The sequence below is a fragment of the Tympanuchus pallidicinctus genome, unplaced genomic scaffold (genome assembly GCF_026119805.1).
Source record: "Tympanuchus pallidicinctus isolate F22 unplaced genomic scaffold, pur_lepc_1.0 scaffold5, whole genome shotgun sequence".
NCBI classification, from domain to species: Eukaryota; Metazoa; Chordata; class Aves; order Galliformes; family Phasianidae; genus Tympanuchus; species Tympanuchus pallidicinctus.
In genome coordinates this window covers 35,677,749-35,692,677 of record NW_026294769.1, presented here as the reverse complement: position 1 = coordinate 35,692,677, position 14,929 = coordinate 35,677,749, and the positions used below count along the sequence as shown (strand labels likewise).

General features: G+C 38.9%; 1 protein-coding gene across 5 annotated transcripts in view; it reads right to left on the bottom strand.

Annotated features, from left to right (window-relative positions):
* The window catches only part of SPIDR (scaffold protein involved in DNA repair), a 197,922-nt gene that overhangs the window by 138,468 nt on the left and 44,525 nt on the right, over positions 1–14,929 (bottom strand). For all 5 annotated transcript variants that reach the window (XM_052704560.1, XM_052704563.1, XM_052704564.1 and 2 more), the window contains exon 6: positions 8,668–8,900. In XM_052704560.1, coding sequence (XP_052560520.1) covers positions 8,668–8,900 — 233 coding nt within the window. The remainder of the gene's footprint in view (positions 1–8,667; positions 8,901–14,929) is intronic.

Below are 14,929 nucleotides of genomic sequence, written 5' to 3'. Positions count from 1 at the left end.
AGATATAAAATGTAAGCAAAAAAAAAAAAAAAGCATTTATGAGATGTTCTCAGTTGGTCACTGGAACTGCCTTCCTCCCCCCCCACTCCTTTGCCTGTTGCATACGCTGTGAAACTAGGAAAATACAGTTCAAGGACATGCCATGCACAAAAGGAATTTATGTAGCAATTGAGCTGGCTGTTTATGGTTCATTTCTTTTAAAAAGTAGAAATAAAAAAAGAAATTTAAATACTGCTCCAAACACAGGAGAAAGAACTCCTCTACACTTAAAGCAAAGAAACTGAAGGAAAAAAAAAAAAAAAAAAAGGTGCTCTCTTTTGCAAGTTTGGCAGGTTTAAGACAACGACGCTTGAGATCAACAAATTTCTTCTCATACAATACAGGTGCCCACTGCTGAAAGTGTTCATCTATGCACTGTGAGATATTATGAACTACACAGACTCACTCTTGGCTGCACAGAGGAGAGGTAACAGAGCTACACAAAGCTCATTGGAAGCAGAGTGTGATACTGAGCAGGTGCCAACTCCAGTGTAAAACCAAACTCCTTGCTTAGAAAAGAGCAACGCTTCCAATTACAATTTTATTTTTAAAAATATCCAGTTCCCTCTTTTACACATATCTAGCTCTTATAACACACTTAATTGTCCTAGATGACAAACCCACCATCTGGAGTATATTTATCTCAAATCAGAAAATGTATTTTGATTACTAATTCTGATTTTTGTGATCAAGGAAGCCAGTGGTATGTATTTAAATGACAAAAGCTATAAGCTCAGATGCATACCTTACTGACCAGCACTTCAAACTTGACCCCAAAACAGTGTTTTATCATAAGCAAATGTAATGCATTTGGCAAAAAGTTAATGCAAAGGCTGCTCAGTGAAGCCAAACCGCTCAGATAGAATCTCGACCAGTCAAAACCTTTTTATTTTTAATCATGCAACTCTAAACTATTTTATGTTGTTTTTTGGTGTTTTTTTTTTAATCCCTTAAGGCAGTCATATTTAACAAGCAGAAATTCATGCACCACTTCCCTATAAAATCTGAGCTTGTTAAACTACTCATTTAAAATATGTATTGCCACTGTTGCCCAGGTTGAACAACATCCACACGAAAGCTCTGTACCTGGGTAAAAGCTTGGCTGCTTGTGATTGTTGGTTTGCACAAACAAACAGCAAGTTTCAAATGTTTTGTATGTCACACAACAAGTACTATCCAAAAGGTAACACAGCTGGAACAGACATATTGCTGGTTCCCAGCTTCCAACTCCAGTCAGGTTAATAGAGAGGAAAAAAAGAGCATTAATGAGTAGGGTGAGTTTTAAAAAGTCATTTTCAATCTTCTTTGGAGTGCTGGAGCTCTACCTGTGTTCATGTAATGAAGTTTTAATTTAGTAGAGCAATTACTAAAAATAACCTCACAAAACTAAATTAATCTAAACTTACTTTCTCGGACTTCATCCAAATTTAAGAGCTGTGAACACAAAAGCATCTCTCTGATTAAGTTATCTCCTCATATACATTACTCCACATATTTCAAAACATTAAGGATTACACAAATACATGAATCCATCTCAGGACTGGGCATTTGGCCTCATATTTTCTTTTCAAAGCAATGATAGATCTCTACCCACACATCCAAGTTAACTAATTAAATAACTTCTGCAACATTCAGCTGTCCAGTTCCACTTTATAAGGATGCATGTTGGCATTTGTCAGCATTGTAAAGCCCTCAGATGTTTTCAGCTTGCATAATAGTAAGCAACACTGAGTGCTGACAGTTGCTACTACATGCTCCTTTAGCATGAAAAATTACACGTGTAGGTATGAAAGATGTGATCAAAGTCCTCTATGGAGGCCACCTCCTCTCCAGTGAAGAAGAGGAGTTGTTGACTTAGTGAAGTAACAAAGAATCTGAAAGCAATTTTACGTGTATAGATCAGCCCTATTCAAGCTTCCGCCTTGGGATGAATCACTAGTAACATGATGATCATCGGGGTAATTCTGCTTGTTAAATTAATACAATTTTTCTAGAATCCTTTTCCATTCATTACAACAAGTGGGCACCACCAGAGTATCATAGAATGGTTTGGGTTGGAAGGAACCTTTAAGATTATCTAGTTCCAATCCCCTTGCTATGGGCAGGGATATCTCTCGCTACACCAGGTTGCTGAAAGCCCATCCAGCCTGGCCTTGAACGCCTTCAGGGTAGGAGCATCCACAGCCTCTCTGGATACTCTGTTCCAATGTCTCACCACCCCCCACAGTAAGGAGTTCTTTTCTAATATCTAGTCCAAATCTACCCTCTTCCTCCTAAAAGCTATTCCCTTCATCCTGTCACTACATGCTTTTAAATGAAAAGTCCCTCTACTCAGCTTTTGTGAGGCCCCATCTGGATTACTATGTCCAGGCATGGGTCCCCCAGAACAGGAAGGACAGGGAGCTCTGGGAGGGGGTCCAGAGGAGGATCACTAAGATGATCAGAGGACTGGTGCCCTTCTATGGAGAAAGGTTGAGGGAACTGGGCTTGTTTAGCCTGGAGAAGAGAAGACTTTGGGGAGACCTCATTTGGCCTTCCAGTACTTGAAGAGAGCATATAAACAGGAGGGGGAACAACTGTTTACATGGGTTGATAGTGATAGGACAAGGGGGAATGATTTTAAACTAAGACAGGGGAGGTTTAGGTTAGATATTAGGAGGAAGTTTTTCACACAGAGGGTGGTGATGCACTGGAACAGGTTGCCCAAGGAGGTTGTGGATGCCCCATCCCTGGAGGCATTCAAGGCCAGGCTGGATGTGGCCCTGGGCAGCCTGGTCTGGTGGCTGGTGACCGTGCACATAGCAGGGGGGTTGAAACTAGGTCATCATTGTGGTCCTTTTCAACCCAGGCCATTCTATGATTCTATGATTTAGAAAAGTGCACTGTTGATTTCTATTGCATACCAGTCACCCCTATTTCAATTCTCTGAACTACAGTATCCACTTGGAGAGGTTTTTGGGTTTTTTTTCAGACCAGCTGAGTCTATGAGGCAGACATGCTGAGGCCTTCATTAGAGCTTTAAGAATTCTAAGTTTAAAAAGTGTAAAAAGTCAGCGGTCTTTTCTGGTTTGCATGTATTTCTTTTTTTTTTTTTTTTTTTTTTTAAACCAACTGTTCCACAAAGATGCTCTTCCCCATAAAACGTGCACAGAACAAAGATCTTCATCAGCCACCATAGCTTGAGGTCTCATTCAACAACTGCCTGAGAGAGAAGCAACCATCTAGATGACTTACAGGGTCCCCAGCTGTAAATTCCGCGCAGTGTAAACTAGATGTGTCCTCATTCCTCTTTCAACAATTCAACTTTCTCATGTAATATTTTTGCATCACATCACAGTTATTCCTGCAGGTCAGAAATGGTTCTTTGTAATTGAGGCCAGAGCTTCATCATCCCTGTGTAGTGAGATTTTGTTTACAGATCCTTGAGCCTCAAACAATACAGAGGAAGAGAACTAAGAGGGATGACAGCCGCAATAGTCAAGAACAGTGCAAGCAAGCACTTTTTAGGTTTCACAAATTCCCCAGCAAAAATATCTAAGTATAACTTCATAGGCAGTTGATTTTCCCACGTAAGTTATCTCTCAGAGTATATATGAAAGAATTTGGGAACACACAGACTTTGAGGCCTGCTTTTTTCTTAATTTTTAAAGCATTGATTGCCCTTCTTTTCAGTTTCTGATAAAGTTCAGAGCAGCCCTCTGGCCCTTCAGGCTATATAATAGAAAAAAAATATTCAGATCGCCCTACCTCTTTTACAGCACTCACCAGAATTAAGATGATTTAACATGGAGAGACTTCATTCACAGAAATAAGTAATCCCTTTTTGGGAGGTATTGATAAATAAATTAATCAAGTACCAGACTCACACACCATTTCTCATAGAACAGTGACACAAATTTAAGAGGAAAACAGTGCAGGAACCAGTTTTGATAGGAACAGCCTTGCCACATTAGATAAGGGAACAGCTCTCTTCACAGTTCTGAAGGTTTTGGTTCCCTGAGCTCTTACACAAAATGAGCAAACTTTAACATTAAACAAATCAAACCCATCAAAGTGACTCCTGTTCAATAGAGAATAACTACATCTCTCTTCAACCATTTCAAACAGGAAGATGTACTCTATATGAAATTTGGAAAATTTGTCACACTAAGGAAAAATTTATTTATTCATTTATTTATTTAAAGACTTATCTCCTTTTAACAAGAGTCTTCTGGCCCATTTAAACCATCGGTTTGTTGGGTTTTTTTGTTCATTTGTTAGTAAGAGAAGACATTTTAGCTTTCAGTAAGTAACTAATAGACTGCCCATGTGTATTTTCAGTGATTACAAATGGCACATCTGTAGTGCAGCCATGATATTCTTCAGTTATATTCTCCTAATCTAAGAAGAAATTCACTAACAAATACAATTTCATTCAACTGTAAGGACTTCAGCCTAAGATCACTAGGCTTAAAAGAGCTAGTTTCTGGTTGTTCTACTCTCGTGTTATTTATGGATGCATCTGAGAAAAACAGATCCAATTTTAAGGCTTGCTTCATTTGTGCCAACTCTTTCCTCTCTTGGCACTTTACTTTCAGGATCTCAGTTGGCCTCATGTGACCATTTTATTGCATGTGGAACCAGGATATTCTGTAATTGTCTCCTTTTCTAAAAAGGAGAAGTTAAATATAGCAGATCAAACCTGTTGGTGATCTACTGATTCATGTAAGAGAATTAAATGGTATTTTCCTAAGATTTTTATTTCACTATTAAGCTAAAGTTTGCATACAAAATTAACAAGAAAATCAATGCCTTTGGGAACAACCATCTAGCTTTGATCCAAACCTAAAGCAGTTACTTCTACACAACTAAAAGCAGTTGCAACACGACAGATTTTGAAGTGGAGTTACATCTTACATTATATAATGTAAGATATCCATTTCCTGCACTGAAAGCCAGACTGCTTTGGCTGACAGAAATAAAATTCTGTTTGAAAAAATAAACAATTCATAAAACCTCCTGGAGGTCTTCCTGTAGAAAGGAAACACTGAATGAATGCATTTTGAGTTTTCTTGTATACAGATACTGAATAAATGCAGTGACTGGTTTATCCTGTGTAACAAATGTTGAGACTTCCAACATACTCTTCATTTCTCCCTTTGTTAACGAGGGATACTTGAGTGACTTGGAATTAGCACAGTTTATACATTTTGCCTTGTAACACAAATTCAAAATCTGAAAAGAGCTTCCTGAAAACTAGTATTTGCAGGACCTACTCCCTTCTCCCTTAGCTTTGCAAATCACTTACAGGAGATTTTTATTTGGTACCATTCTACCATAATACTCATTGCTGCCAGCAGGCAGCTTATACAGAAGCAAAGGTAGTCTATACCTTGCTGAGAAATCAAAACTTTGTGGTAGAATAAAAGGGCAAGAACATCTAAAACCAATACCTCTTGACCTAATCACCAAGCCAACTCATCTCTGTATCAAATGCCACTACTAGTACTTCCTTGTCAGCAATCTTAATAGCTTATCAGTGCAGTACAGTGGCATTTATATCTCAGAACATCTTGGAAAATGATATTTCTTCCACTCACTCTGATCCCATTTTTATTTAAATTAAATGAATGTGGCTACCAAAGATGGCACATAAAGCCAGCATTTAAGGTGAGGATGTCCCAGGTTTACAGTTTTACAGTGGTCAATAAAGATTTCATTTTGCTACCAGCACAGCAGATCTGACTGGCACCTCCTACAGCACTGCCCTGCAGGGAACTCAAGAACCTGACTCAGGCCTCCAACACGTCTGAAAAACAAGGCAATACTGACTACCATCTCTATGCTGCAGTTCACTGTAGAAAGAACAACAATCTCTACCTAAACAATCCTGAAAACAAGAACTAGCAATACAGGGGATATATGAAGAGATGCTTTTATTTGGCAAAAAGAGTACAGAATAGATCAATTAACTGAGGGAAAAACTGCTTACATGCTTTCTTTCTTTTCTGAAGATTCTAATTGCATCCCAAAACCCCACAGAGCTATTAAGTGAGAACAATTGCATTGTACCCCTTCAAATTTCACTCATCACATCCCAGCACTGTATATGTCCCACATTCCTTTGGAGGAGACAGGTGGACTTCTCATTTTCTTTCCACCCTAAGGTGTTGACCTTACACTCAAATTTCTAACACTAGCATTATTAGATTTTAATTATCCATAATCAGCTCATTTCTGAAGATTTGTTATGTATACTAAACTTCAATTTTTGTGGAGAATCACAATTGTATCAATAGGATGAAACAAACAATACTCTTTCATTCAGCAACAAGAGTGTTCCAGCCAGAGAGGCTGACTAGAAAAATGCAACCATTGAGGTAACTGGAACACAGCTGCAATTAAATAATATAGATAACATAAAAGAAGATAGCAGAATGCATAAAGAACAGCACAAGAGATTATTCCACTCGGTATGTAATTTTTCACAAAAAATAAGCTAAGTTTTTTTTTTTTTTTTTAAATATGCTCTAATTTTTGAAGGTCATCACAAGCTCAGTGATCACAATCAGTAAAAAACATATAATTATTTTTTATTTTGTAAAAAATGGAAATAATAACATAGGTGGCTTACTCATATCAGCACTTTTCCATCAAGTACATATAACAAAACAGTCTAGTTTTGGATTAGAATCTCTCACACAGAGCACAGGAACAGGTTGTCCAAAGAGACAGCGGATGCCCCATCCCTGGAGCCATCCAAGGTCAGGCTGGATGGGGCTCTGAGCAACCTGATGTAGCTGTAGGTGTCTCTGTTCACTACAGGGGAGTTGGAACAGATGACCTTTAAAGGTCCCTTCCAACTCAAGCCATTCTATGAATTTGCATAGGAAGACCAAGACTGTGTCACCTCTGCTATCTCCTCTTAACCCACGCTTCACTAAGCACCAGTCTGGAAAAACAGAGCTTGGTTAAGCTCTTTTCCACCCACTGCAGAATTTCAAATGGTCCAAGTGGGAACTCATGGAAGAGATCCTGTCTGCAAGAATTCTCTTGCTTACCGCTTTTCTGCTGTGATCTCAATCTGCAGCAGAGGCAGGAAGGAAGGAGAAAGAACAAGCCAAAAAAATGCAGTATAGCTTTTAACTATATAACCAGAAAGAAAAGATTATCACTTAATTGATCATGCAGCTGATCAACCCTCTCCAATCCGGACTTCAATCCACAGCACTGAAAACCTAAGCCTTCCACTCAGTGGCAGCATACAACAAAAACAAAAAATCCACCCTGCAAATTTTGTTCCTTTATTCATTCTGGCCAAATTGCATTCTGTATTGAAAAATTACAAATGAATAAATGCTTATTCTGCTGGACATCCATTTCAGACTACTTGTGCTATAAAAATACATTTTTGCACTAAGTGATATGTGATCATCAGAATCATCAAATTAAACTGACAGGTGCAGGCTGAAGCCATGTTTAAGCTATGCAGCCACTAACTGTGGGGTTTTATTGCAACACTCAAAGCTTTTTATGGCGTCAGAAAACTACAGGACAAATCCACGGAGGATAACAAAACACTCATACAGCTCCTGAGCAGTAAACTGCCAAAAGCTCAAAGTACATCTGAGTAAAACAGCACCATGCCATTTGCCCTGTTCTTACTACCTTCACATAGACTTGCTGTTAGCCACCATTAGCATTTTTGGTACAGCTTTGGTCTGACCTATTAGAGTTCTGTCTTCATGCTTTTAAAGTAGTAAGAAGTAAAGCTTGATTGCACAAGCAAAGCACTGCAAGTACAGAAATCCTCAAGTTGTTACAGCTTCAAATCTGTTCCCTTGGTTGGCATTTCTAAGTAGTCAAGAAAATTTTGAAAGATAAATAAAATATGGTTATTTAACGGAAGCAAGGATTCTCTAAGTGCCTTATTTTCTGATCGATTACTGTATAAAATCAGTAGAAAGAACCATGTTGCTAAGGATGCAATTGCTATCTACAGCAGCATTGCTCATCATTTTCCTTCTCATAATTTAAGCCATGCTCACACAAATACCACATGAAACAACTTCTGTGAATTCAAAATAAGAACCAACTATTTTTGCATTGCAATTAGCTAGGGACGGACAGGATCGTGTACATCAGAGCTCTGCATCTCAAGATTAGGTGGCTTTTGTTCAGCACCTTTTCAATACACTTAATTTAGTCACAAAGATTTATATTTCAGACAAACACATCCCACTTTTGCTCAAATATCACTCCATCCTGCATTATTCAGCACACCTTTCATATGCCATTTTGGATAATTTTACCCTGACAAATCCGGAAAGGAACAAAAAAACTTTGATTCTTTTGCATCTTTTGCAGACTGTCTGAAGAGGCACATGACAATGAAATGATCGCAAGCTAAAAAAAAAAGTATGCATGCTCATATCTGTAAGCTAATTTAAGGCATTTCTGTGATAACAAATATTGTATCAAATTGTATACTGGGGTTCAGGATTGAAAGGTTGACTCTAGTTTTGCAATTTGTCAAAAATCTTTCATGTGTTTGCCCTTGAAACGTATTCCTACTCTTCTTTTAGTTAATTCTTTTAGCATTATTTTATTTACAATTTAAAAAGCACTTAAGAAGAACAGTATCTTTACCTCAGTAATTTCCTTTTTTTAGCAGAATCTTCCGGGGTTCTTGAGGCCTTGCCTGACTGTTTCTTAGGTGTTTGTAGAAGGGCCTGTGCAGACTTGAGCCAATCGCTGGCAGGTCTTGCTGCAACTTCTCCCACACTCAACTGCAATTTCTTAATGAATCCTGGATCAGTGGGCTGTGTGTCCACTTCTTCCACATAGTCATTGTCAGATGAATATTCAGAAATTTCTGCCAACTAATGAAATAAAAATAAAGAAGTATTTAAACAGAGTGCTAGCGAAATAAACTAAATTACATGAAATATCTGGTTAATTTCAGCTACAGATTTATGTAGACAGTTATGTTCCCTACCAATCAGTAAATGAAATCACAATTTATTGATTCATATAACTTGAACAACTGTAAATGCATATTATTTTTTTCTGAGTCAGCATGAACTGCTGAATATAAAGATCGTCTGTTGAAAGAAAACTGAGATGAGTAACATCTGTTCTAAAATAACCAGATCTGGAGAACTCATCAAAAAGCTAAGTCAATGCCCATCTCCATTAGAAGTTTACAAACAAGTGTCAGGATTAAAGCAAACTCAGGAAAACAGAGCCTAATGTGGAAAGGGATCACGAATAGCAAGAGAGCTGAAAGGCAACACAAAAGTTAGGTCTGGATTCAGGTAAACAGAAAGTTTTCTGCCCTATTCTGAGCTGAGAAAAAACAAACAAAAACAAGCACGTGTCTCTGCATGAGACAGAAATTGTAGCTGGCAAGCATTATTTAACATTTTGTTAAAACAAGAATTTGACCACTACAGCTAGCCTTCATGCATGTCTAGCGTGCCTGTGAGTTGCAGGGAAGGTATCAGAGATGTTGGACCGACATCCAGATGCTATCAGGCCACAGCCACACAGCACCTTAGAGGAACCCCCGGTCAGCAGCCACAGCCACCAGCAAGCAGAGTGGAGCTGAAGTTCCTAAAAACCTGGCTGGAGCTCCTCTCACAGAAACACACAGGACACACTGAACCAAGAAAGGAAGCATGAGAAGGTCCCAAAACAAAGCTGGAACGGGAGATGAAAGGCTCAGGAGAGTGCTGACAGGAAAAAAAAAATCACCTGCTTTGGCTCAGTTTGCCCTACTCTCCTGCAGGGCTCCTGCACAGACAGGGCAGGGCAGCAGGTTTGGCTGCCAGGGGTAAGCCAAGCAGCGTTCAGTTGTTATGTAAGTTATTATCTCTTGACCCAGTATTTCTTAAAATACCAAGTACTAAGGAACATTAAGCAAAAATACTTGGAAATACAAAGAAAAATAAACATGTGGCAAATAGTCAGTGAAGTGCACAGCCATTCATCCTTCCAGAGCAGTACAGAAATGCTACACAACTGCTCACTCCTAAGTAAGAACAGACAAAATTCATTCAAGCCATATTCTAATGAACTGAAAGACACTAATTTACTGAAAGACACTTAAATAGCATTAGACTGTCTGCAAAACTACACTAAAGCTGAACTATAAACTGCATTTATAATATATGCTTTTGTCTCATTCTTCCACTGCTGTAAGTTGGTTAACAACAAAGCAGCACAAGTGCTCTGGAGCACAGAGCAGTTCCAGCACCAGGGCACAGCACTTCCTCACTCCAGCAGCCTTCCACAAAGCCTTTCTTTGGGGCAAGCAACTTCAGCAGCTCATCCTCCATCCCTGGAAAAGCCAAAACCCAGCTGATAACTGCAATGCGTTAGGTTCATATTATCAACAGGGAAACTGGAAAAGAAACTAAGATTAACTAGGTCCAGATAATGCTGCTCCCATCACAAAATAAAATGAACCTGTTTAACAGCTCTCCACACAGCTTGTAAGACAAATGACTGAGATAAAGACTCTAAGGATAAAGGTGAAAGGGAGGGAAATCACTGCATTCACTAAAACTGCATGTTATTATTTAGCATAACCATCGGAAGGCAACATTTCTCTAGTGCAGACAACAAAGCCCCACATACAGCTACTGCCAGTTCTTTAATACATTCTTCACGTAAATGATGAGACACTGTGTTCATGTTCCACAAGCTGACCTAAGTACTCTGGAAACTGGAAGGACCTTTTAAAGCGATCCAGAGAAGAACTGCTAAAAGAATGTAATTCATATCAGCCCGTGATTTTGCTGTTTTAAACAACGCAGTCAACACTCGTCCCTTGGCAACAACATCTCTCTGCAAACAAACTCCTTCCGCATTGGAAAAGAGCCAAAACTAAAAAGTTTCAAGCAGTACAAAAGCAGTAAGCAAGTGCTTTGTTCTAAAAACACTTTGATGCTTTAGGAGTGCTTCAGTTTTACACAAATTGCTATGATACCTGGTGTGCCCAAAGGATGCAAGCCTCAAGTTCTCCCTGCACGTAAAATGCAAATCAGGAAAGCCCTTGGGATGTAATTGAAGTCGAGCACATTACAATCCCACAGACTGTTGTAAGAGTTGAGAAGCTTTCTTAAGGCTTGTCTAATAAATCATTTCATACTTCTTCTATTATTTATTACTGTATACTTGTTTAGACTTAACTTCCCCAAGGAAACCACACTTTGAGGTTTTTGTTTTGGGGTTCTTTGCTTATTAATGCTTTTCTGTTTTGTGTTTTTGTTGTTTTAAATTGGTCTGTTAGCATTAAAAAAAAAGTCTTTAAAAATGGAGAAGAAAAACAGGGAAGAAAAGCTTTCAAATGCTGAACATCATTCAGTTACCATCAGAAATACATCGTGAAGAAAATGTGCTCAGAACTTACATGATTTTTATGCATGCAGATAAAACACAGCATGTCTACCAGCATTATGGCAGTGCCCAGTTGAGAAAAAGAGAATCATCTGAATTCTTAGGTTCACTTTAAAATGATCACTGATAGCTACCGAATTGTATATCATTTATAAGTATCCTAAATACAAATTTTCACAAGGTTTTTGTTTAGTGGGTTGTTTGGTTTATTTTAAAATAACATCATCCCCAGTTGCATCACCATGAGTTTCTGGAGAGTGTCATTGCTGAGCACAAAGAAGTGCCATATTAAAAGCAGCAGATTTTCCTACATCGCTTCTTCCTTTGAAATATAGCCCCTTCTCATTTATTTTTTACGTTACAGTGGCAAAAGGCACACTGCTCACACTACCCAGTCACTCAGTTTCTCCACCTTAGTTCTTCCTCCACACCAAGCCCAATCAACCATCCCCACTCTGGCATTTTCCACAGCTGGCTCTCATATATCTCCATCACTCCAAATACTCTGTTCTAGACTATCCACTAAGATTTGCTTTCATTTCCAGTGATGACCTTGCTGCCACACCCTCATTTATGTCATGCTAACCACTTTTTCATTTCCCAGAGTTGGTTCCAAAAAAAAAAAGCAGGAGCTGACCTCACAATCTCTCTCCAAGACGACAAACATGGTTCATTTTCGTTCACTTTTAGAATAGATTGATTTCCTCTCTGAATGTTTTCATTTGAAATGGTCTAAATGCTGCTCTTCTAGGACTCTTCCCTTTAATGGAAAAATGACTTTAGTATAAATATACAGAATAGTGTCATTTTTTCCACTGAGATTTGTCTAGAAGAAAAAAGTCACCAACTACTATAGTAGAGCATTCAGGACCTTGTATCTTAAAGATAAGCAAATCAAAATGCATCAAAAGATAGCTCTGAAGGGAAACTTCTGACGCATTTTCGACCACACTCATCAGTACATATTGGATGGCATGAACATGGAAATAGATAAAAGAAACAGCAAGCTTGTGCCCTTAGCCAACCTGTTAAAATTACTAAAAAATACGAGATCAATTTAAATAAAAGCCAAACAAAAGCACCTTCCCATGAGCACATACATTTTGCACCCAGCAGCAGAGCAGCTAATATGCAACCGATACATGTGGGACCAAATACTCCCTCCTCAGCTTTCAAGAGATTGACTTCAGCTGTTACTTTATTAAAAAAGAAAAAAATGCTTTTTTTTAAAGTACTTTTACAGTCTGCACAGCATTTGCCCTAGGAAGGTGTGAAAAAGTTACCTTTTGACTTCAGTATCGACAGAAACAAGAAATAGCTAGATTTGATCACTTTAATAAGCACTCGATGCATCTTACCGATAACACAGCAATAAACTGACAAGGATTAAACCTCCATGTAAATTTTCCAAATTCAGCACAGAACAGAGAAGTACTCAACTTTTTGTACAAAGCTAGCATACCAATCTTCTTAAAACATATCGTTTCAAACACATGGATGTCTCATACAATGGTTGCTAATGAGAGGCAGTGAGGTAAGTATCTGGGAGTCTCATCCCCCTCCCCCCATGGAGCTCATCTCAAAATACACTTCTAAAACTTCTCTGCAGAGACATTTCAGCATATTCACCATACTTTTGTATTGGCTAAACACTTTCACTTGTTCAGACATCACACATTTAGAAAGCAAAGTGTTTTATATGAAGACATCCTGCAGATACAACACTCAGTAAAAGTACATTGATATTCCAAATGAGCCCAAAAGCTGAAACTGTTTTGCCTAGTTTCTATCACATTATTTTTTTGCCCAAATCTTTTCCCGTTGACAAAACAAAAAACAAAAAAACAAAAAACAAACAAACCATCAAATTCTATACAGACACTGAAGCAATACTTGCAAATGGAACTCGCTTAGTCTGTTATTTCCCTCACTAAAAATCATCTATTTTTTTCCCTCCCATTATCTTGCCACACCTTGGTTCAAACAGAAGTAGTAATCTGGTTCCTCAGATGGCACACTTGTGGAACCAGGCATTTGGAAGGTCACAGAGCAAAGTTACGTTAGAAACAGAAATCCTATTTTGAGAGTTTCAGACCTCAATTTTCCTCTCTGTATATACGATCAATCTTGTTGCGCTTCCTTTCTTAATTATCCTTTCACGCATCTTTGCTTCTAACTATCTTTTATATCCTATTTGTTCTCTCCTCTCCTCTGATTCCTTTATTCCTTTCACAATTTGCATTTGCCCTAACCGTCCTCTCATGACTACTCACAAGATGGCTGGAAACCAGCTGCTTTAACAAACACACATGGTGACACTGTGTGACTGTCCTCCCACCTCTCATTTCTCACGTTTTTCTTTTTTAAGCAATACTGCATCTGAACTAAAGGTTCTCTCTGCTCTCAGGCATGCAAAGGGATTTAGGTGCAGAGAATTTCAACTGCAGGGAAGCAGTTACAAGAGATTTCATATCTTTCTCACTATTACCCCAAAAATGGAGGGAGCAGAAAAGCCACGAAATTTGCTGCAATGAATATTCACAAGCATAAATCACCAGTGCAGCGTGCCAGAGGCTGAGCCTACATTAACAAATGCTTGAAGCTAGTTCCACCAGAAGCCAGCTTGCAGATTTATAGGGAGTTAAGGAAAGAAAGAAATTTTCCCTTCTTTTAATCAACCAACTCAAAATTAATTCAAGCATTGTGCACACAAGTGTAGAGGATATTATTCAGCTCTATAAAGATAATTAAAGATAAAGATTTAAAGCCTGCAGTGCTCTTTTACATCTTTATGTTTTCTGATGCTTTAACTGAAGCACTGAAGTCTATGCCAGCTACTTTCCTATGAGAAATAATTTGGGTTTTGGTAAGCTAGCTACTTTCACTCAGAAGAGACAAAAACCTCAGGGATACCTTTGTATAAGCAGCTAGATTTTCATGTCTAAAGTGAGGAACGGCCCACTCCGTGGGTGACACCAAGCTCTCTTCACACAGGTCAGCCACAGAAAAGCACACAAAACACATGAGATTAGGAAGCGGAGCGTGGGCAGAGAGCCGTATTTCAAAAAGAAACAAATGTGAAAAATAAATCACTAGTAAGATATTTTTGTCTACAAGCACAAACTGATGCAGCAGATTAACTGAAAATTTTGTGTTAAATATCCAGTGTTATTCTTACAGATAGCATATATTTAAAGTGGATCCAGGCCATCGCCTACCTGTCTAGCTGCGCACAGTGCGTGCGCTCAGACCATCTGATCTGCCCTAAATATTTATGAGCGGTGTTGGTTCAGCGTGCTCGGAAATGGCTCGTCCTGCTCCACACAGGTTGGTGGCTGCCGTGACAGGACGCGGCCACACGCTCTCCAGGACAGGAACGGCCACCCCAAGCACGCAGCTCTGTTTGGAGGCAGCCCCACAGAAGGGCCTCAGGCACCGCCCTCAGCAGCTACATCGGGCCGGTTTCCTTATCCTCTCTCCACCATCACTAAATTCCAGAGGCATTTCC